The sequence below is a fragment of the Lycium ferocissimum genome, chromosome 3 (assembly GCF_029784015.1).
Source record: "Lycium ferocissimum isolate CSIRO_LF1 chromosome 3, AGI_CSIRO_Lferr_CH_V1, whole genome shotgun sequence".
NCBI classification, from domain to species: Eukaryota; Viridiplantae; Streptophyta; class Magnoliopsida; order Solanales; family Solanaceae; genus Lycium; species Lycium ferocissimum.
The window spans coordinates 310,004-334,539 of record NC_081344.1 but is presented as its reverse complement, the minus strand read 5'-3'; the positions used below and the strand labels follow the sequence as shown (position 1 = coordinate 334,539).

Sequence of the window (24,536 nt, the reverse complement as noted above, 5' to 3'; positions counted from 1 at the left end):
CACATGCATGTAAACAAAATATTATCTTTTACCAAGTTAATTTACTATTTTAGTAAAATAGAAACAGTTACCTACCTTTTTGGATAGTGTTTCAATCACATTAAAAAGATTTTTCCTTTATATAGAAACTTTCCAAGTTTTACGTATTTGATAACATTTTTATGTATATGGTAACAATCGCGTGATTATTTGCATAATCTAGTTACTTATATAGTAACAATATAAATGAATTTCTACAATAAGTTTAGTTTGTAACTTAATAAAAATGGTCACTTATTATAATAGGCCAGAAAACACATGTAAACAAAATATTATCTTTTACCAATTTAATTTACTATTTTAGTAATATACGAACAGTTACGACAGTTACTTATCTTTTTCAATAGTGTTTCAATCACATTAAAAAGATTTTTCCTTTTCAGCTCCCCAACTTTGCAAGTTTTCTGTATTTGATAACATTTTTATGTTTATGGTAACAATCGCGTGATTATTTGCATAATCTAGTTACTTATATAGTAACAATATAAATGAATTTCTACAATAAGTTTAGTTTGTAACTTAATAAAAATGGTAACTTATTTATAATAGGTCAAAATACACATTTAAGTAAAATATTATCAAGCTATTAATTGTAATACTTACGATAGAGATTTTGTCTACAATTGCTGTGTTTATACTTATTTCTACCAGACTACCAATCAATACTTTTATCAGTAACCAACTTATTTCCAAATCTTTGCTTAAATATGTAGATTTCTTCTTGGTAAAAATAGTAACTTAAAAATAAAGTGTGTGCTATAGCATACATTTTAAGCGAGTTATTTTCATGCGAGCATTTCTACTCCTTATTTCATGTATATCACTTGCAGAGGTGGACCAAGGATTTGAAGACGACGGAGGCACCATCAAATGCAGATGCACGTTAGTCGAAGAGATGTCACGTAACTCCGCCTTCTCTGATGTTTTATTAAAACACCCATAGAACCGATATAGTAACATATAAATACTAATTGAATGGTACATGTGGATGAGACTTGTACCACGGACTAGTGGTTTGGACACTCCTTTTCATGCGGTAGGTTGCCTGTTCGAAACTCGCTACAACACCTTTTCTTGAAGCATTTTTTGTAATTGTCAACTGAAAACGAAAATGAAAAAAAAGTATGCTACAGCCCAGAAGCGAACTTGGGTTGCACAGTTGAGATTAAGGCCCTGAGGGCATGCTGACCAATGAGCTGGCCCAGCGGATTTGTTAGAGGGGTCCTTTGAAATATATGATAGAAATTCAAGGTATATACACATATATATACAGAGGTTGTTCCGAAATTAACGGGGGCACGTGGCCCTTCTCTGTAGGTCCGCCCCTGATCACTTGCTTCAATTAATATGCAGATATTGATATTATATTACTATATATTCTGGCATATTTAACAATCATCACAGGACTAGTTTTACTTTTTCTTTGTTTGCACCCTCCTTCACTACTATAACATGTCACTAAACTTTATTCAATCAAATACCAAAAATGATTCTCCTTGCTAACATATTATTCATGGAGGATATTTTCATGCAAATCACTTTACATTATACCAAACATTTAACTAATATGGTAAATTACGTATATATACATATTAAGGAGAAATATTTACGAAACGTGACAATAGTTTTCTATTTACAAAACATAACATTACAAACCCTTTTTAAAAAAAAAAAATTAAAATGTTTTTTATTTTTTATTTTTTTGGCTAAAAAATTTATGTATGAAATGTGTATATCTCGCTCAAGGCTTAAAAAGTTTGCTCAAAATATAGTGGATGAAAATGGTATGAAAACTGTATGACATGTGTATATCTCATTCGAGGCTTAAAAAATCACCTCAAAATTGTATGTATGAAAACGGTATGAAATTTATATCTAGCTCAAGGCTTAGAATTTCGCTCACATTTTCGTGTATAAAGTTCATGTTAGATTTCTCTAAAATTAATACAATTACAACAACATTTATACAACATTCAAGATTTAAAATAATCACTTAAATTTTTGTGTATGAAACGTGTATATCTTGCTTAAGGCTTAAAAAATTCACTCAAATTTTGTGTATGAAAAAGGAATGAAATGTGTATATTTCGATCGGGACTTAAACATTATTCCTTCAAAATTTTATGTACGAGAATGGTATGAAATGTGCATATCTCGTATATTCAAGACTTAGAATTTCATTCACATTTTGTGTATGAAAAACTATATTAAAAATTTCGTTACACATACACATTTCATACATTTTTCATACATGTACTCTACTTCCTTTTTCATACACAATAAATTGAGGTAATTTTTTTAAGCCTTTGAGCAAAAAAAAAAAAAGTTTAAAATAGTTTTTTTTTTTAAATAAAATTATTTTAAAAAAAAAATTATTTTCTGAAAATAAAATTAAAAAACAAAAAATATATGAAAATCCGTCATGTTTCGTAAAATATCGTTATGTTTTGTAAATATAGGAAAACTATCGTCAAGTTTCGTAAATATTTCTCCCTAACATGTATATATACGTAGTTTTCCCTAACTAATACTAGTAACTATTACGTCACCAATTCTTTTAAATACAAAAGTTTTGTTTTCCCACAAGGAGGTATATATAAGGAGTGATACATGGACATTCATATAATGTTTTCTTATGTGATTTTTTCATGATCATTTACAAAAAATCACACCCGATATTCATACCAAATAACAAATATTGAGTAGCGACCCTACTACCTAATGTCGTAATTGAATTTAACGAATGAAGCATTTTCTCCATTGTTTTGCCACTTTTTTTTTTTTTTTTTTTTTTTTTTTTTTTTTAAGTTTTCCAAAACTTTGTAGCTCAAAATGCACATATTGGACCTAGTTGAGCCCATAGTGTCATAAAAGTGGCAAGCCCAAAAGACTTTGACATAGCCAGGGTCACTCAGGCCCATAGCTAACAATATTAAGGTTGACCAAGTAAAGGATTGATGGAATATGTGACTAGTTCTGCAATAATTTTATCATGTAATAGTCATCTCTTGTAAAAAACATGTAAAACCCCTAAAAATAACGTTAGCGAAATCGCTCAGCAATAATAGAGTCAATTATTTTTTTAATCAAATAGCTGCAAGTTTTATGATTAAATCAAGCTTTCACAATGCCACCTCATTTATAAATTAAAAAAAAAAAAAAGTAGTTACATTTGACTCCAGCATCAAATCATCTTTTAGAAGAAAAGGTACAAGAAAGCCACCATTTTCAAACATCCAAAGCAAAAAATGCAACCCATCAATTGGGATCTTGTAAAGCTACCCAAATCTTTCGTCTTTAAAGAAGAAGATTTTGAGGAAGCTAAAGAAGAAAGATTTTGATGAAGCTAAGCAACTTTTAAACAAAGATGGGCATGAAACTTTGAGAGTCAATATTGCATTCATTAAAGTTAGTACTTAGTACTAATTCTTGCAAGCAATTAATATTTGAGAGTTTTTGATATTCCTCGATCACGTATATACTTGAAATATAACCAAATGTACAAGCGAACAATGCATAACAAACCAATAATGTAGAGCTGAGTTTGTCTTGTGCAACCCAAGAGATAGAATTTTAACAAAGCATGTATATGGGAAAGCTCTAATGCTACAAACGGTCAAAAAGAGAGTGAAACGCTAAACAAGAACGTGTAGGAGGGAAGATCACTGACCAGTAATAGGAGCCATCGTCTTTCTACGACAAGTGTCTTTTAATTTAGATAAGTAAAATGTTCTTTAAAGATGTCACTTTTTTACATTTCATTTGACTCAGATTATCAATCAGAAGAAGAAAAGGCAAAAAAAGACCAATATTTTCAACCATATAAAGCAAAACTTATGCAACCTATCAATTGCTATCTTGAAAAGTTACCCAAATCTTTCATGCAAAGAAGAAGATTTTGAGGAAGCTAAATACTTTATACAAAGTAAACAAGGATAGGCGTGAAACTCTAATAGTCAATGTTCCATATCTTAAAGTTCTTGTTGATATTCCTCTTACAAATGCTTGGGAAAAGACCACCGCTACCAAACCCACCCCCCTCCACCCCCACGCGCCACCCCACCCCCCACGCAAAAAAAAAAAACTTATAAATATATAATCCACCATCTGAAAAACTATGTTGGCAAGTGTGTGTCGTATTCTTCAAAAATAGTACTCCTTCCGTCCCAATTTATATAGTACTGTTTGATTTAGCACAAAATTTAAGAAAGGAGAAATTTTTTTTAAAATGTGATCTAAAACAGACGTTAGACATTTGTATAACTATAAATCATTTTATTAAGAATAAAAGAGAAATCTTAAAGTTAAATTATTTTTAATTATAGAAAATTGACATTCTTTTTGGGATAGAATAGAAAGAAAATAGTATCACACATTGGGACGGAGAGAGTACTACATTTTTTAAAAATTCAACGCGAATACGAGACATCTTTAGAGAGTCCGAGCAATTAGCAACAAGTTAAGGGTAATACTCGAGGAAAGTGAGGAAAGAAAAAAGAAACACTTTATGTTATATATTTGTCAATTTACAAGAAGCAAATACAAGATCTAGTCCCTCCTTAGATTAGCTAAAATAGAATTGGCTGTGAAATGTGTATGGACCTTCTACATGTCACTTAATATTGTATTACCCAAGCTGTGTAAGTAAGTAGAAAACATTATAACAAAACCAAAAAAGAATTAACCTAAAAAATGATATCAAAGTTACAAATTTGTGGACGAAAAGTAAAAATTATACTATATGCATCATTAGATCAGACAGCAGTAGTAAGGCTACTGTATCTTGGTCTTGTTCTGTCTTGTGATAAATTTTCTTCCATGGCCTTTCTCTTGTTGTTATTATTACTATTGCCTTGTGATTTTTGCTGCTGCTGTTGTTGTACTGTGTCTGATCCTGTTAGTGGTACTTCTGATGGAACAACATATGCAATTTCTATTGATTCTTGATTTTCTTCTGTGACAATTATCTCAGGTTCTTCTTGTAACTGGCTCTGACATTTTGTTTTCATCATATGTGGTCTAAGTTTATTGACATCTGATAATCTCACTGGCTTCAAGAAAAATTCTTCTGCCCCTTCTTCTAAACATCTGTAAAATTAATACACAATTGAATTAGCACACATCCAATACAGGAAGAAGATAAAATTGTTTCATTTGTATACTACAAAAAAAGATTTAACTGTTCTGTTCTTACCTATTGATTCTTGAAGGAACATTTTCAGATGACATAATCACCACAGGTATGTTTCTCAGAGATGAAGATTCCTGTTCAGAGAACAAACCAAACTGTTAATTACCAAAATTGGCCCAACATTCAGTACAAGATCTAAATACAAAGCTAAAAATAGGGTCCCAAAAAGGGTAACTAGTTATCAAGTATATAGTCGATCAAAAACTTCCCAATCAGATTCAAGATCTAAATTTTGTAAGGTAAAATAAGAGAGAAAAAAGATCAATATTTTTTGGGAGCACAAAAAGATTGAATTTTTACAATGCTTCAAACAACTTGATGGGTAAAATTTTGTTCTGATAAAGAACCCCATGAGGGAGAGAGCCCCTTGGAGACACAAAAGATAAATTTTTCACAATGCTACAAACAACATAATTGGGAGAATTTTCTTCTAAACTAATCTGAAAGAATAAATACCTTAATTTTCTTAAGCAAATCATAGCCAGTCATCCCAGGCATACAGTAATCCGTGATAATAAGATTGATTTGTGCTTCCTGCAAATCCCAGAAACAGAAAGAAGTTTTAACTTTTTCTGCTAAACATTTATGGAAATTCAGAACTAAAATGGACAGTTCCACCAAAGGAAATTAATTACCTGATGGTTATCAAGAGAAACACAAGGTTGATTTGTACGATTCTTGTCATGTTCATGTAAACCAAGAAATTCTAAAGCTTTACTTCCAGAATCTACTGTTGTAACTGCATAAACAAAACACACAATATGTATAAATAAATTGTAACTGCAAGAACAAAAACACAAAATACTCACACAAAAAAAAAAAAAAAAAAATCAATACCAAAACAAAACAACCATAAATTAAATAACTTTAGCTCAAATCTTAAATTGTATTTAAAAATCCACTTAATAAGTATGAATAAATTATCAAAGAACCTAATAAGCTACTACAATTTTTTTTGGAATTCCGAACTCATAAATTTAAAATCGTAGTTATATCTTGAATGACTTAAATCAAGAAAGTACCTTGACAAGCAGAAGTTTTCAATAGCCTTTCAATAAGCTTCCTATCAATTACACTGTCATCAACAGCTAAAACATGAAACTTAGACTCAGTAGCTGCCATTCCCATTGCTCCAAATTTTCACAAAGAGGAAAAAAAAAAAAACAGATCTTTAAAAGAAGAAAGAAAAAAAGTTGGTTTCTTTTTTTGACGAGGTTCTTGCTTTTTTTTCTTTCTTAAAAAAGAAGATGCCTTTGTATAGAAGTAACAAACCCAACAAAATCTCCACAACTCACAAAGCAAGATCTGACCAAATCTCTCCAAATTTCTGAGCTGATTTTTCTTTTGAATTAAAAGGCAAGCAATTAAAAAAGAAATGAAATTTATAATCTTTTTACAAATCTAGAACATGAGGTATATGATTCTTGGAAGCTAGAGTTCTTTTTGTAGTAGTAATATGTACTATATGAAAATAAAAATACACTTAACACTATAAATATTGAAGGGAAAAAAATGTTTTGAGGAAAAAGGGAAAGTGGGGGGTCGGTTATTTTTGGAAGGTGGAGGAGGCAGGGGGTGAGGGAGTAGTGGGACCCACAAAATCCACCCAAAAGATACAGGTGATGTCAGCAGTGATACCTTTTTTCCTAGAGTGAAATCTTGTGTGTGATTACCGTATCTTGAGCAGGTGCAAGGTGGTGCAAAAGTGCAATTTTTAAAACTTTTTATTGAAATAAAATTTTAATTTATTTTAGTTATATACACCGACTATATATTAAGTAATTACACATTCGAGTCACTGTAAGGTATTTACCGGTAAATTTAGTCACTCCCTCGTCATATTAGACTAAACATAGAGTTCAAGATTTTTGAAATATGTAGCAAAAATAATTTTAGATTTGTGTAAATAAATTTTAAAGTTAAATTATTTCTTAGAAATATAACATTCTTATTGAGACAAATTAAAATAAAAAGTGTGACATGTAAACTGGAATAATAGAAGTAATTGATAATCTGATAAAATGACAATGGATTGTATTATGTTAATAGGGTAAAAAACTATGTACATACTTAGAGCCCGTTTGAATTGGCTTATAAGTTGTTTTCAGTTTTTTTGAGTATTTGACTGATCAGTTTAAAGTCATTTTGTGCTTAAACTAAACATAAAAAAATAATTGAGCCAGTTTGGCTTAGCTTATCTAAAGCAGTTTATAAGTTGTCTTTGAAAACAGCTTATAAGCCAAAAAAAAAATAAGTTGAGCTATCTCAACTTATTTTTTTTTTAAAAACTGCTTTTTTTAAGCTCATCCAAACAGGCTCTTAATCTTTTTAGCTTTTTCATGTGTTAACTTCTTTATGACTTCTATTAGTGAAATTCTAACTCTACTACTATTACATCTTATTATACTAATAGAAATGATTCATGGTTAATTTAAAAATAGATTTAAATAAATTAACTACACTTAGTGCGTATGTATCTTGTGGGTAAGTTTTTCCATTCGATATGTACCCCCATTAATATGTGTTTCGTCTGATCCATTGTTATTCATGTGTTATTATATATATTATCATCTCACTCACCATCTAATGCAAAACAAATAACACCACCAGAAATTTTTGTTATTGTTTTCATTTGCAGTAAAGCTACTAGTTAATAATCTCATAAAGGTGAATCCCACTTGATTTGGTCTGCTTCCATTATTCTCTATTTAAAGCATCATAGGTTAGTTGATATAGTACCACTGCAATTTATTAATGAGAGATAAACATGTGCTAAGTACACAAATTTGTTGTTCTGAACAAAAGATTTGGTAACTTACATATTGGCCTACAAATTTGGGAGATCCATTAGTTGAGGTAGACTAGGAGACAAAGTTTTAGTGGACAGATAAATGTCACAAATTAGATTAATTTACAATTATGTTAGTACCTTTTATTCCCTCCCTCCAATATTAGTTGTCACGTTTTCCTTTTACACGCCCGATTTGTAGTTTTACTACATTACTCTTATCTCTCTCCAATATATTACACCCTAATCAATATTGATTATTTTCATGAACACTTAATAATAAGGTTAAATGGGCTTGAATTTGTAAATGAAAAGTATTTTGGGATAAATATTTTTAGTAACCTTGACAACTAATATGGGACGGAAGGGGTAATTAATTAGAGAATTTTTGGTATAATTGAGAATATTGCAAAAGATTTTGAACATCGAATCCAAAGTCATTATGAAATTGCATTGAAAGTGTAAGGTCGATGCTGTATTTTTGTTGTTATGAGGTGGATCGCCATGGATATTCGTGGAACTTGCTAACAATTTGACTGAAAATTACTACGTAATTTCATATTTCTTCGGATTAAAGATTGGCTATCGTGATTTTTTAAAATAATTTAATGGATACTATTCTGAGTATATGATTCTTTGATATATCTTTCCTTATCGGGAAAAGGGTCAAAAAGACTCCTCTACTTTCGAAAAAAAGCTAAAAATATCCTCCGAACTTATTTTGAAGTCAAAAATACCCCTCCCATCCTTAAAGTTTTCAAATATATCCTTGTCTTGGTAAATTATCCTCCAAAATAACCTGAAATTATTTTTTAAATCTGCTCCATCATTTATACCCGACCCAACTAAACAATACCCCATAAGATCCCCTTATTCCCCCAATACGTAGGTTTGAAGTTTGAGGAATTGGGGGAATAAGGGATCTTATGAGTTATTATTCGGTTAGGTCGTAGGTTTAAATGATTCAACATACATAAATATTGAATACGAACAAATCTTTAGCTTTTTTTTTATTGAAAATTTTCATTTAAAAATGATTTCTTGATTTTGCCGTTATTTTGGAGTCGACATGATACACCTTCATTTTGATAGATAATAAAAGAGAGAATTGCAAAAAGATTTTCAATAGAATATATAACATCAGATAGGGACCCACATAAGATTCTTCAAAATATGAAGGTATCAAGTATTAACCACCACTTAATTTATAGCAGTGATGATATTTGAAACTTTAAGGATGAGAGGGATATTTTGATCCAAAATAAGTTCGGAGGTTATTTTTAGCCTTTTTCCAAATTAGATATTTAATTATATTTTTTAAGTATTTGAAGAGATTTTTTACCCTTTTCCTAGAAACAAATGAGAATATTTACGCATGCATAATGCTATATATTTGGGAGAACTTGATAAATAACTTCGTATCCACTTATTAGAAACTCTGCAGCCAATATAAATCCATTCTTCCCTTCGTTAGTTTACCCATTCAATAATTGTCACGTCCAACGAGAGCGTGAGCATCTCATTTTTGTCATTCGTTTCCTTTCAGGATCAGTCGTGATCTTTCAAAATTTACCGAGAGTATGGACACCTCCCTTCATCCATATGTGTAAAAGACACTAGCCCCATTTACAATTCAAGTATTCTATCGTTGAGTTAGCAATCCAAAGTAGGTGAAAGAAAAGTGTACCTTCCTTAATTGATTCAACACATAAATATTGAATACGAACAAATCTTTATCGGCATGCTGGGGTGAAGCTAAGGGGATGCAAGAAATTCATTATCCGAATCTTTTTTATTGAAAAATTTCATTATGTATATATTTAACGTTGAATTTTCTTGATTTTTCCTTATATCTTACGTCTTGAATTTTCTTAAATAAAAATTTTGTTTCCGTTACAGTCGACATGATACACCTTCATTTTGCATCATTTGTTCAACCCGTAGTAATTGGATAGATAATAAAAGAGAGACTTTTGACCATAGGAGAGAAAGAAAAGGGATTTGCTCATGCAAAAAGATTTTCAATAGAATATATAACATCAGATAGGGACCCACATAAGATTCTTCAAAATATGAAGGCCCATTACTGTCAAGTATTAACCACCACTTAATTTATAGCAGTGATGAGAACCATTCTTTTTTTTTTTACGTAGGAAGAAAATTGAATGCAATCTCAGTTGCATATTCAAAATGTTATTCCATGAGACTACATTTTTTTCTTAAAAGGAATTAATTTAATATTTAGTAATAGTGTAATGGATTTTTTTATCTTTATAAGTGCAATTTAATATGCAACAAAAATATTTATCATAAATTTATGAGTATTTAATTATATTTTAAATATTTTAAGAATATATGATTTGTTACACTATTAAAGAGACTCTATATACCTTCTGGTTTTGAGAAGGGAAAAGTAAAAGGTAGTAGAAACAAATGAGAATGGATGCTTTACCAAAAAAAAAATGAGAATGGATGCTGGTACTATTACCTATTCACCTCCATTCTAGTTTACGTGACCTTATTATTATTATTATTATTATTTTTTTAGTAATTTCTCATTTTACTCTTAATCAAAAAAAATTATAGCCACAATAAATATTGTGACATGTTTAAGTCAACGACTATCAAAATTTTATAACCATACAAATATATTGACATATTTAGACTACAGTTTTAAAACTTTTCATTTATTTCGTAACTTTCATGTCTAATCAATAAAATCACATAAATGCGCGCCGGATGGAGTGATATTTGCCTTTTTTGTTTTAATTTCTACTAGGCTTCCAATATCTTCTTCGATGCCCGACTAGTCTAAATTTCATATTGGAAAGTTTCATTTTTAGAAGTAAAACCCTTCCTGTCAAAGACGGCTAATAATGTATTATTCGCGAGCTTACTGTAAGAATCACAAACAACGATTATCAAAGAACACACAAAAAATGTACAACAGGTACTAAGATCATAAACAGTATACATGTCTAGTATAAAAGATTCCCCGACTCACCATACAATCTGTCTCACTTAATCCACACTCCTAATATCATCAATAGGATATTCTGTGGGTCCAAAATTGATTTTACCGACAGATACATGATAGCTCTTTTATTATATAGTTTTTTTTTTTTTTTTTTACAAATAAATAAACAAACAATATAGCGTTTCCACACGTATGATATCACAATAAGAAAGGCATTTTAATGTGGAAAGAATATGTCGTTTAATGTGAAAAAAATATAATATTTAAAAATATTTGAGTTTGAATGGAAAGATAGAACTACTTACATTTTAATTTTAATTGAAAAAATAATATATTTGAATTGAGATAAAGAATCTTAGATTTGCAAAAGTGGCTTAATAGAAAATATGGTTTGATTTCTTTGCCGCATTTTAACCGGGTTATATTTGATTGAGTATAAAATATAGGTTTGGTTAAATAGGTTTTTGATGAGTTCAATAGATCTATTATTTTATATTAAAAAAGGCTTTAATGGCATGGCATGCCAACTAATAGAGAAAGAGGCTTTTGAGGTGTTTATTATATTTTGAGGAAAATAGAGATAGTTGAGTGACGTTTAGCCAGTTTGGCCAAGCTTCTAAAAATTAGCTTATTTTAGAAAGTGTTTTTTTCAAAAAATTACTTTTGGCTAAAAGCAGTTTGTGTTTGACCAATTAATTTAAAAAGTACTTTTGAGCAACAATTATTGTTTGGCTAAGCTTTTAAAAGTGCTTCTAAATGTATGTTTCTCAAAAATATTTTTCAAAAAAGTGCTTTTGAGCAAAAGCTATTTTTTTAGCTTCTGAAAAACTGCTTTTGCTACTCCCCAAAAGTACTTATTTTCTCCCAAGGCTTGGCCAAACACCTCACTTTTTTTAAAATAAGGGGGTTCAAAATATGTAAAAGTGAGCACACGAAGAAGTCGAAGGGGGTTCAACATCTACTAAATATACATAAAAAATAATTTTAACCATGTATAAATAGTATAATTTTTCGCCTAAGGGGGTTCGGAACCCCTTGCTCTCTGCCCTGTGTGTATATATAGAGAGTGCTAGAATTCTACTCACGGGTTTGACAAAATCTAATAACTAGCTTTGGTCCAGATCTTGTATTTGTATTTAAAAATGCGCTTAATATATGTAATTTATAAGCCCAATAAGCTACTTTTGCTAAAATTACGAACCCATAAACTCAAAATTCTAGTTCCGCCTTTGTGTATATATATAAAAATAATAATGTGTATATATGTAACTTGTTGAATTACCTTTGTATAAAAAGAAAGATATTTTGACCAAATATTCCATGATTCCGCTTGAAGGGATCCTTGGAGTAACGGTAAAGTTGTCTCCATGCGACCTATAGTTAGTCACGAATTCCAACCATAAAATCAATCATTACTGCTTGCATTAGGATAAGCTGTCTATATTATACTCCTTAATTTTGAGGTGCAATCTTGTCCTGATCAAACTTTGCGTGAACTTGAAATATTTCTTACACCAAACTATTTTGTAATATTATTTGAATCCGCTTGTTAGAATTTTCGAATCAGTTATTGGTAGTGTGGGCTGGGGCTTGACCTTTCTAGGCCACTACCCCTCCATCTTTAGGACAAGAAGAGTATTATGAATAATGCAACCAATAGATTCCAACAGATTGTGTCCACCCCTTAGGAACCTTGCATGTTTCTCTTCCTATTTTTCATCATCAATTTTGACCCTACCAATGTTTGATGGACATTTCCATGCATGTTTTGTGGATCCACAAAACCCAACTTATGGTCTTTTTCCTTAGGGGTATTAGTTACTCTACAACGAGGATGATATAGTTTTTAAATCGCAATTAAACTAATATTGAACCCTTTCGCGGGTAAATTACTATATATATAAGTGGAAAATCCATGTTCTTGTTTCTCTTTTGGTTGGGACTGGGGGGGATCTGAAAGAAACAAAAATAAAAAATAATTAAAGTCAAAAAAATTCTCCTTTGAATAGAATCAGGTCTGCAAAAAAATTCTTTGGTACCAACCCATTTAGCCCTTTAGTTTTGACTGACTTTTAATCAAAACCTTCAATAAGATTAGAGAGTTTGGCAATTTGAAATCACAACCGATTTAGTTTACTATTTTGAGATTTGACGTACCCGATTCGATGATACAAGCTGGCTGATGTGCCTTTTTTTTTTTTTTTTTGGTTTCTAATAAACATCAAACGTACGTAGGCCAGTTAGGAACACATATTAATTGCTAGGAACATAATATTCGTTATGAGCTGTTGAAATTATTGATTGCTAAATGACTAAAATAATTTGTCACATACACGTCTTCCACCATGGCTATTACTTTTAACATTTGTATATATATTCTTGCTTTGATATCTTGTTTGATGGTCATGACTCATGATACACATAAAATACTTACACCCCATTTGTTTATACTTGATGAGACTCTAAATTTGAATCATTCACACCTCAATTCCTCAAGTATATTTGTTTCTTGTTTTTGCACTTACTTATTTGCTATGAATATATAGGTCAGATAGAATCACAACTCAATCATTACGATCAATCACCTCCACTACCTTCGACAATCACGACTACCTTTACGATCAACCTCCATTGCATGGATCTTGAGCCTAAATCAACCCAAAAGCTAGCTGAAAGCTCAAGATCATATAAGGGATCAACTCCTCATCCCTTAGCCGAGATGACACTCAACCCCCCCCCCCCCTCTCCCATTCCCCCGCATGCCCATGTTACACCCCTCGTCTTCGTAGTGGTAGAACTTATGATTTCCTAGTTGGGTATGCCTTGGGAATCGAGACCCAAGCCCGAGTTTTGTAGATAGAAAGTGTCCTACCGCGTGTGCAATGGTACCAGCAGGAATTCCTGGTGATTTACAGGGTTAGAAGTTGAACGAATCGAATCGACGCGATCTGAACCGAATTGGAAAAGTCTGCAGACACCAGTCATGATCGACGGGTCGTCGAACCTGTCAACGGGCCGTCGTTGTGCGGCGTCGACAGGGTTTTGCAGCCCTGCATTCTGCAGGCACAGGTCGACGAGCATGTCGACGGACCGTCGACACGTCGACGAGTCGTCGATCCGCTCGTCGAATCGGACCACTGAAACATTTAATTCTCCGAGTATAAATACGTGGTCCATGACTTTATGTCTTATTTTCTCTCATTCCCAGATCAGAAAACCCTAATATTTTGCTCTCCCAACATTTATGGCATAGTAGTGAAGATTTGACAAGACCCGGACCCCCGTAAACCCGAGCTTGTGAAGAAGAAGGTTGTTTCTAGGGTTTCTCCAAGAATGGGAAGCTTAGGGAGTTGAAGTTAAAGTGATTCTTGGGATTCTTGACCCCTCAAGGTATGTAAATGATTTCTACCCTTGTATTTAAGTTAGTTACTAAGAGTTTTGGTGGTTCGTGAAGAGAAGATAGCTATGAAAGTGATAAGTCAATGAAAGGTTAAATAGTGCTTTTGGGGTTATGTCAAGAGATGATTGAGGGATGTGCTTAGGTATATCTTGTTATGAGAGTGTTGCCATCAATGTTATCCTTGATATTGTAGTTGAGATTGGATGGAATTAGGAGTTGAGGGTTTTCTACGTTTTCAAGGGATATGCTGTCCATAGTTGTTAAGCTCTTTTGTAATTATGATGATTAGTAAGTAAGATGAATAGCCTAATTAAGGCCTATGTTATCTTAATTGTAGACTTACGAGTTCAAGGAATAAGAGTTGGACGATTGAATATATCTCCAGGTATGTTAAGGTTATTCCTTTTTTTTTTTTTTTTTTTGGGATGATCCTATGAAATGAACCGATAAACGAGTAAGAGAGTTTCCATATTACTCTATTCTTATAAGTACTAAGAGAAATGCAGTTTTGATGTTCCCGTACCCCGGCTACGGTATTTCCCCATATTCAGACCTTGTGATTTCTTGTCCTAGTAGTATGAGTCCAGTAAGGCCCATGAGAGACAAACTGTCATTTTATTGTTTTAAGAATCCTGTCATTCAGTTCTACTTATACTATGCATTCACTTTCAGTTCTCAGGGGTACAGTGAAAGGCACACTTGACAGGGTGTGACATGTGATATTACGTTGTACATATGAAAGGCACGCTTGACAGGGGGTGAAGGTGTGGCCTATGAGTGGCCTATGATGTTGGGATATGTACATGAGAAAGGCACGCTTGACAGGGGGTGAAGGTGTGGCCTGTGATGTAACAATGAGGTGTGTACCTACTAGATATACATATATATATGCATGTCCATGTGTTCCGACATACAGATTCAGTCAGATGCAGACAGATACTAGTTCATACAGATTCATGCAGATAGTTATTTCAGCTTATGAGTTCAGATCTTATCCATGATTTCTATACATATATACATGTTGTCTTTATGCTTTACATATTCAGTACATTATCCGTACTGACTCCCCGTTGCTCGGGGGGCTGCGCTCATGCCCGCAGGTACAGGTAGACAGGGAGGTGGTCCAGCTTAGTAGGACCCTTATCCAAATAGAGATCGGTGCGCACTCCATTCGATCCGGAGTTGCGTCTATTTTAGTAGGCCATTCTTTTGAGATGTATATAGATGGGTACGACGGGGCCCCGTCCGTCCTTTCTGCAGCTTTATTCCGGTAGGGTACGTCGACGGTTGTATGTAGTAGTCGACGATGTAGCTTTGTCGGCTTATATTCTTTTGTGTACAAGATATATAGCAGCCTAGCGAAGCACTTTCTTCAAAGATGTTGTGTATATATATATATTGTACGGAGTTCGAATGTTTCTCTTTATGAGATTAGTTTGTGCCATTTATGGGCTATTGATGTTCAGCATGTTTCATGTTACACCCCTCGCTTTCATAGTGGTAGAACTTATGATTTCCTAGTTGGGTATGCCTTGGGAATCGAGACCTGAGCCCGAGTTTTGGAGATAGAAAGTGTCTTACCCCGTGTGAAATGATACCAGCAGGTATTCTTGGTGATTTGCAGGATTAGAAGTTGAACGAATCGAATCGACGCGAACTGAACTGAATAAGAAAAACCTGCAGGACACCAGTCAAAATCAACGGGCCGTCGTTGTGCGGCATCGACAGGGTTCCGTAGCCATGCATTCTGCAGGCGCAGATCGATGGGCAAGTCGACGGACCGTCAACACGTCGACGGGCCGTCGACCCGCTCGTCAAACCGGACCGCTGTAGCCTTTTGGCTTCCAAGTATAAATATGTGGGTCACAACTTCATTTCACATTTTCCTCTTTACAAAAATCAGAAAATCCTAAAATATTCTCTCCCAATATTTTCCATCATATTAGTGAAGATTTGACGAGACCCGGACCCCGTAAACCCGAGATGGTGAAGAAGAAAGGTTGCTTCTAGGGTTTTTTCAAGAGTGGAGTTTAGGGAGTTGAAGTTGGAGTGATTCTTGACCCCTCAAGGTATGTAAATGATTGCTACCTTTGTATTTAAGTTGAGTATCAAGAGTTTTAGTGATTCTAAGTGAAGAGAAGGTAACTGTGGAAGTGTTAAGTTGATGAAGAGCAATGTAGTGATATAGGGTTGTTTTAAGAGATGATTGGAAACGGGTTTACATATATTTTGATATATATGTGTTGTCATTGTTGATGTGAGTATTATAGTTGATGTGGGATCGAATGCGAAGTTGAAGAGCTATTAAGCTTATGAGAGAAATGTTGTTCATGATTCGTTAAGCCCTATATGCATCAAAAGGGAGTTAGCAAGTGAAGTACCTAGTCTAATAAAGGTCTATGTTGTCTTAAATTGTAGATTTACAAGTCGAGAAGTAGGAGTTGGTCGATTTGATATACGTCGAGATATGTTAAGTTACCCTTTTCTTCTTTTGGCATGATCCTATGATACGATCCAATAAGCGAGTAAGCGAGTCCACATTACTCTACTCTTAAAAGTATTAGGAGTATTACAGTCTTTGATGTTCATGTACCCCTTTACGACTATTCCTTCTGTTCATGGGTCCAGTTTTATGTATACAGTTATTCATGCATTACATTCATTTATATATATGTGTGTATTGACTCGTGACCAAAAGGCGTTATATATGCAAGTATTATATGTAAATGGGGTATGGAAAGGAGCAGGCGTTATATACGCATTACCACTTGATCAGATGGTGTACTAATATGATGATATGAGAATCAGGTTGCAAGTATCGCAGCAATGTATATGATGATGGCCGCAGAGAGGCCGATACGATATGAGAAAAGAAACAGGTGTTATATACGCGCATATATCAGGTGTTAAATACGCACCTATATATAGATGCATGACCTTCATTGATAGGCATGAGCATGCGTATTATGCGCCCACAGAGGCATTGTTAGATATACAGATTCATGCGGATACTAGTTCATACAAGTACATGCAGTCAGTCATTTCAGCTTATGAGTTCAGATCTTATTCATGATTCCCATGTGTGTGTGTATGTATATATATATATGATGTTGCTCTTATGTTTTACATGCTCAATACATTTTCCGTACTGACTCCCCGTTGCTCGGGAGGCTACGTTCATGCCCGCAGGTACAGGGAGACAGACAGGTGGTCCAGCTCAGTAGGACCTCTAGATTTAGCAAATGGTCGACGCTCCATTCGATCCGGAGCTACAGTCAGTTTTGGTATGCCCCTTTTGAGATGTGTATGCATATGGGTATGACCGGGCCCTGTCCCGTCCTTTCTACAGCTTTTATTCCATTAGAGGTCTGTAGACAGTTGTATGTATTAGTCAGACGATGTAGCCTTGTCGGCTCATTCTTTTGTGTACGGATATGTAGCGACCTAGTTGGCTTGCCGTTCTTCCGCATGATTGTGTATATATACATGTATGCAGATTGTACAGAGTTCTGATGTTTCCTTTTGAGATTAGTTGTGCCATTCATGGGATGTTCAGTATATTTTAGATACGAGTATAGGGGTATTTGGTCGCTAGAGGTCAGACCCCTCGTCACAGCTCATCGGTTTGGGTCGTGACATTTCAGATAAGTGTTTAGGGGTGTTTGGTCGCTAGAGGTCAGACCCCTTGTCACGGCTCATCGGTTTGGGTCGTGACAGCCCAGGACTGGACAATATAAGACGGGGGTCCAACATTGGTGACATTGAATAATTGTGATAGTCTGACTCTGATACCATGTAAAGAAATGAATCTTAGGTCTCAACCCAAAAACTAGCTCAAAGGCAAAAGGATTGCCCAAGACCATATAAAGAAACCAAATTCCCATTCCTTAGCCGAAGTGGGACTCAACAGTATCACACAATCAACCGCCATCATAACTTACTTCCACTATCTCTACCACTGACATTAGCCTTTATCGCACAAACATGCACCACCATAAACAATCTTCATTGCCAGCAGGCCATCACCACCAACCACAACCATAAATCCACAACATAACCCTCCAATCACCAATTAGGGGTGGAGCCAGTATTTAAGGGGCAAGGGAGTTAAAATTACATTGTATATATAAGGTTAAAATTACTTTTTATGTATATATATAGTAAACGTTGAACCCCATTGGCTTCTTCTATGTTTACTTCTTTATATTTTGAAACTCCTTTAATAAAAATCTTAGCTCCACCACTGTCACTAGTATACAATCATTATAGCCATCTACTTCTACCAATTAAGTACCAACCACGCACAACGACCATCGCTAAAAATTAAAATACTTAGACCCGTCTGTTTTCATGCAATTAATTAAACTCTAAATTTGGACAATTATGATATCCAATTCATTAAGTATATTACTATTTTTTTTTTCTTACAATCACGTATTTGTTATGAATAAGCCCAACTCATTTATTTTCTTGTACAAAATTTTAAAATAATTTGGACTTTTCTCACTAAAACGTTTTTGTGAATGTGACCTTTCTATTACTTAAGTCTTAACAACCGTCACACCAGCCTTTATCACCCTAAATCACCCTCATTGATGGCTAGCCACCATCACCAACTATAAGTATCATCTCTAGCCAGCATTACACAATTACATTGCAGTTAACCACATCTACTACCACGACGACCATCATTAACAAGTAACAAATGCATGCAGCTGCCACCTGATTAATTTTAATTTAGAGTGTGTTAATAATTTCATCAAACATATACTTAGCTTTTATTATTTTTAAAAAGAGAAGTTACACCCGGGATATTAAGCTATTCTTAATTATCCAATGTTCGGATTAGAGATAAACATGCATCTCTTCTTAACATTTTTTTTTAATGAAATAAGAGAATCTCTCTTCAAACTTAATCTTTAATTAACTAATCTAGCATGCACTTATCACAATAGACATGACTCTAACTAATACTCATCTTGCGTTTTCTTAAATTTATTCCTTGTAAAGATACACTGCACAAAGCACTAGATAATAAATAAAATATACTCGTATATAATTTCTAAAATGATCCTCTTGGAGATTATCCAGCATACCAAATCAAGAAAAAGGCCACAATAGTTTGTTCAAGTATATTGGAGTTAGGTCATATATTCCTGTACATAATGAACAAATAATGTGGGCTGTTGCTAAGCAAAGGTGTTGTATTATAGTATTAGTTATCAAAAGTAAAATTCTTATAAAAAGGAAGGTTAAAAAACCCTAGTTGTGTGGCTAGGCAGCTAGCTACTAGCTAAGGTAAATAATTTATTGTTTGCCAAAGCTAAGCTCAAAAAGTGAACTACTTAGGGATTTGAGTGTCTTTTGCTTGAATTATTAATGGATTTTCCACATATGGAAAATCTTTTGGAATTTGGACCTATATGTACATACTCAAATGGGGTATTCCAACTCATCACTACTCTTAACTTTGTGCATGGGTTCAAATTTAAATTACTTGAAAGTCGAGACGAATTTCTTTTTGTGGACAGTTAATTAAAGTACAAATTACTCTATTTGATCTATAAAGAGATACAATAAGAATTTTAAGACCTTTTAACAAGTTTCGAACTTACTTTAAGCTCTTTGGCTACAAATGCAATGATCCATTATAGTTATATTGAATAGAGATCCTTTTTTTCCGCAAAAGAGTGATAATAATATATCAATATCATATGATATTTATACCAAAATAACAAATGCAAGACATGTGTCTTCATACACATACGCTGATATATATTTTAACCTTAATTTTAATTGCTAAAATTAGATTATTTGATGTTAACATCGTATGTGGTTAATATAATTGACCAAAATGTACACGCAGTTGGTCAGAGTTTCATATTATGATTTATGATGAAATTAATTTTGAGTATCCAAAATTCAAATGCAATCATTTCGTCGAAACTTAATCTTCAAATAAACCTCTATTTCTGTCAAGTTTCTCGAAATTTCGACGAATTTTGAGATGAAGTAAAACAAACGAAAAGGTGTAGTAGACCTATTAAAATTTTCTAATTCTTTACCACTAACCCCCACCATAGGCAAAAAAAGAAGAAGAAAATAGGCCACATAAAGAGTAATAAGAGTAATGTGTTGAATTGAAAGGGACTAGAGATGGTCCCCAAGTACCAAATCTCTAATTCCAAAGATGGATTTGGTCTTAAAAACAAATGATTCTTTTGATTTTGTTTGTAGGGGTTTTTCAAATCGAAAGATTCTTGCCAGATATTGTGGGTCACCTCTTGCTTCTCTCTATTAGGATAAATAAATAAAAAATCACCATTAAACCCTTTCCTTGAATAAATACTTATCTGAATTTGATGTTTACATTAAATTAAATAATGTTTACATTATTATTAGTAAAGAAATAACAATCGCTTAGGAATTCAACACAAAAGTTAGTAACTGTTTTCAATTATATCCTTATACTAATGAATTACTTCTTAATAGTGCTCAATTCTCAAGAAGTATTTAATAAATAGGGATAGTTTAGTCTAATATACATTGACTTTATTGATGTCTTAATGGACGTGAAATGAGCAAAAACGACACTTATTTTTGGGACGGAGAGAGCAAATGCATACTCCCTCTATCCCAATTTATGTGACATACTTTCATTTTTAGTTTGTACCAAAAAAAATATTATCTTTCTATATTTAAAAACAATTTAACTTTATGAGATGATTTATAGTCACACATTTATCTAAGGCATGTTTTGAATCATAAATTTCAAAAGTGTTCGTTTTCTTAAAATTTCGTGCCTAATCAAATGATGCTACATAAATTAAGACGGAGGAAATTTCAATGGAAGTTACATGTCTTATATTCATTAATTTGGTACAAATAGCGAGAAATTTTGCCCTTTCTTTTTTTTTTTTTTTTTTTTTCTAAATTGCCCTTTCTTTATGAGGTTTGAAGTGTTCACGTCTCACTTACCGACCTCCACATTTTTCAAAAACTTACTCAGAAACACCATGAATAAAAAGGGGAGGGCAAACTTTTTACCCTTCCCTTGTGGGTTTGACGTGGGACTAAGTTTTTATCTGGGGCAGGATAGGGTTGGAGAGGTATAAAAAAAACTTCTTCAAATGTGGTATATTTATGTCAAATTAATGATAATATGATCACTTAACTATTGTTAATTAATATGTATCTTTTTACCTTAATTTATTATTTAATTATAATATAACCATGTGATTTGACGTAAGCATTCATCGTGAGTAAGTATTTGAAAAATTCCGAGGTTAATAAGTGAGACATGGACACCTCAATCATTACAAGAGAAGGGTAAAAGCTTACCCACATTCAGTATTTACATTAAATTTATAAATGTAAGCTATGTGTATTCTGCATGTATACATACATTTATCCAAATCAGTTACAACGTACTCGCTCAATCCCAATTTGTTTAACATTTTTCGCTTTTCGAGAGTCAAACTTTTTAGTTTTGACTGTGTGTTTAAACATAGATTCTTTAAATTTTTCGAAATAAAAGTTACATATTTGAAAACTACGTAAAAAGTATTATAAGTCACCATAATTAATAATTTAAAATATTTAAAAGACATATGAAAAATTGCGGTCAAAGACCAACTCGTTTAACTCTCGAAAAACGAAAAGTGTCAAACAATTTAGGACGGAGGGAGTAGTAGTTATACCTTATAGCGGTGAATTCACATTAAATTCTAGCATTAGTAGTAGTTACTACTACTACTATTATTATTATTATTATTAATAATAATAATAATCCATCTTAAGTTATCGCGTAGTTTTCTATTTCTTGATGTCTATTACCATCTGTTGCCACTAGTAGTTTGTATCTTGTTATTTTGCATTTTGATATTTTGTTTGCTTTCTTTTTTGTGTAATATTACTGTGCCAGGTACCTTTTCTCAGCTGTGAGTCTATCGAAAATAACTTCTCTACTTCACAAAGATAGAGGTAAGATCTGTGTACTGGATTTATTGTTGTTGTTGTAATCCATCTCTATTTCCTTCTTTTCTATAAAAGAAGAAAGCGACGACTCCACAATATTGGTCCACTCATCAAAAATGGTCTAGAAGGCCTCAAGTTGGGCACCTTTTCGAATACTTTTCTTGTTATAAACACTGGTGTGTTTAGTTATTCTTCGTACTATTGGGCCACAACTTGTACTCAAGTTACTCTTCTTATCTCTTTTTCTTTCATTTTTTAGTTTTCCCCTTAGTTTATAGTTGTACCTAACAGCCCCCCCTCCTCCACCACCACCACCCCTCCCTCTCTCAAACATACCCATGCCTATGAAATGACGGATTTAGAGCACAACTACATTTTCACGGTAATTCAGTAGCTTTTGCACATACATGATGCGTGTGTGTATGTATATTAAGAAATATACTAAAATATCTATAAATATTTATTTGTAAAGCTAATTATTATTGTATATTAACTTGAAATCATTATAAAAATTATAAATTTCAAATGCTAAATCCGTTTTACACCTATGCAATAGTATAAGTTAGTTTAAAAAACCTAAGTTAGGTTGTTTGGAGCACCTTATGCTGTTTAAGTGGTACCCCACTCCATAATAATACACAACGTGCCCTTAAGAAGGACTATTGGGGCATGTGTGACTGTCCCAAAAGTAGTCCTTTGGGACACTATTTCTATCAAAACATAATCTTTGGATTCACATTTGTGAATTATTAAGTCATTAATATTGACCAAACAGTAACCTACTTATAAAGTCTTTAATATTATTAAAATGTAAATCATATAGAAGTCCAATAATCTTTTTGAAGTCCTTGTGGGAGAGAAATTATTTTTTTATTTTAAGCCAAAGTTTGGTTTAGCATGAAAGTACGTTCATGCACGGTAGTCTCTTCACGGACATTAATTGTACTCATATCATTGACTTCTACACAAAAAAAACCTTCATGTTTCAGATACTTCCTACAATTGATCCACTTTTGTTATTGAACCCCTAGACCTAGCACGTACTATGATAAGAGATTTAAAATATAGGCATGAAAAAAATGTTTGCGTTTTGTTGGGCCAGGGTGGGGTGGGACGGATGTAAAATCTATACGGGATACTATATTTGGACACCAGTATTTACCATGTATCTAGATTTTTAATTTTTTCGCACATTTATTCACTTCGGAACAACTTCAAACATGTAGTACCTAAAGTTTTATATGACTGTAGTTCACGCAAAAATGATTGAATCCAGTCACATGTGTTTGAAGTTCAGGCACAAGTAGATGAACTTCAGCCAAATGGCTTAACTTGAGCCATATGAAACTTCAAAAACCGCATGTTTGAAGTTATTCCAAAGTAGATATAGTGGCAAATTCTTATGCACTACAAATATAGCTTAAATTGTGATCCTAAAACCCATATCGTGCACTTCATTTGCAGAAAAGTATAGGCCAGGAAAGAAAAAGACTTACTTACATCCAATATTTATAACAAAGCGCAATTGCTTAATACATGTAGTAACTATCATTTTATGTGTTCTCCTTGGACAAAGTGCAATTGATTAATACATGTAATAAAATCAATTGTTTCTTCCTCTAGCTCAGAATCTCCAAGTACCTATTGGGGACATTATTTCAATTGAAAATACTGTCTAATGAAACTTGAAAGAGAGTCAAAAGTGAAATAGGCGGTAACAAAACGAGTGAAGAACTACTAGATTAACAATAAGAGTGATACGGTTTAATTCTAATGTGCATTGAGGAGCCAAAAACATGCTGCAAAAGACTTTACCTTGTTATCTTTTGATGCACCCTTAAAATATTGGAGTACAACATTTTAATGTTCCCTTATTTCGCACAGTTCAGCAAAAACTTCAATCTTAACCCTGTGTACTATTTCGTTGGTCTTTGTTAACCTTCTGGCTAACTGGGCCTATGATGCTTGGAGGTCCAATAAGATGGGTCATTGGTTGGCCTTGCTTTAGACTGACCTACATGCTGAAGTGAGAAGGATTTGTTGTGGAATAGAACAGTCAAAATAGGCTAGGCCTGGCCCAATACAATTTACTAGTTGGCTGATGCTGGGCTAAGGCCATTTGATGGATAAAAATTAGGAATTTTCTTCGTTATAGCTACTTCTA

At 33.0% G+C, this 24,536-nt stretch overlaps 2 protein-coding genes across 2 annotated transcripts in view; both read right to left on the bottom strand.

Moving 5' to 3' along the window:
* LOC132049094 (uncharacterized) overlaps positions 1-24,536 on the bottom strand; it is a 54,342-nt gene that overhangs the window by 20,602 nt on the left and 9,204 nt on the right. The window lies entirely within an intron of this gene.
* On the bottom strand, positions 4,522-6,702 carry LOC132049093 (two-component response regulator ORR9-like). The gene is made up of 5 exons (XM_059439756.1): positions 6,253-6,702; positions 5,866-5,969; positions 5,687-5,764; positions 5,234-5,304; positions 4,522-5,127 (listed from the first exon to the last, which is right to left on the bottom strand). The coding sequence occupies exons 1-5, from the start codon at positions 6,356-6,358 to the stop codon at positions 4,794-4,796; spliced, it is 693 nt and encodes a 230-aa protein (XP_059295739.1). The 5' UTR covers positions 6,359-6,702; the 3' UTR covers positions 4,522-4,793.

Excerpts from the sequence above, each read along its gene's own strand:
- LOC132049093 (XM_059439756.1), bottom strand. The coding sequence starts at position 6,358 with ATGGGAATGGCAGCTACTGAGTCTAAGTTTCATGTTTTAGCTGTTGAT. Across the intron at positions 5,765-5,865 it reads TTTCTCTTGATAACCATCAG|GAAGCACAAATCAATCTTAT; the intron begins GTAATTAATTTC and ends TGGGATTTGCAG. Across the intron at positions 5,305-5,686 it reads ATTTGCTTAAGAAAATTAAG|GAATCTTCATCTCTGAGAAA; the intron begins GTATTTATTCTT and ends TTCTCTGAACAG.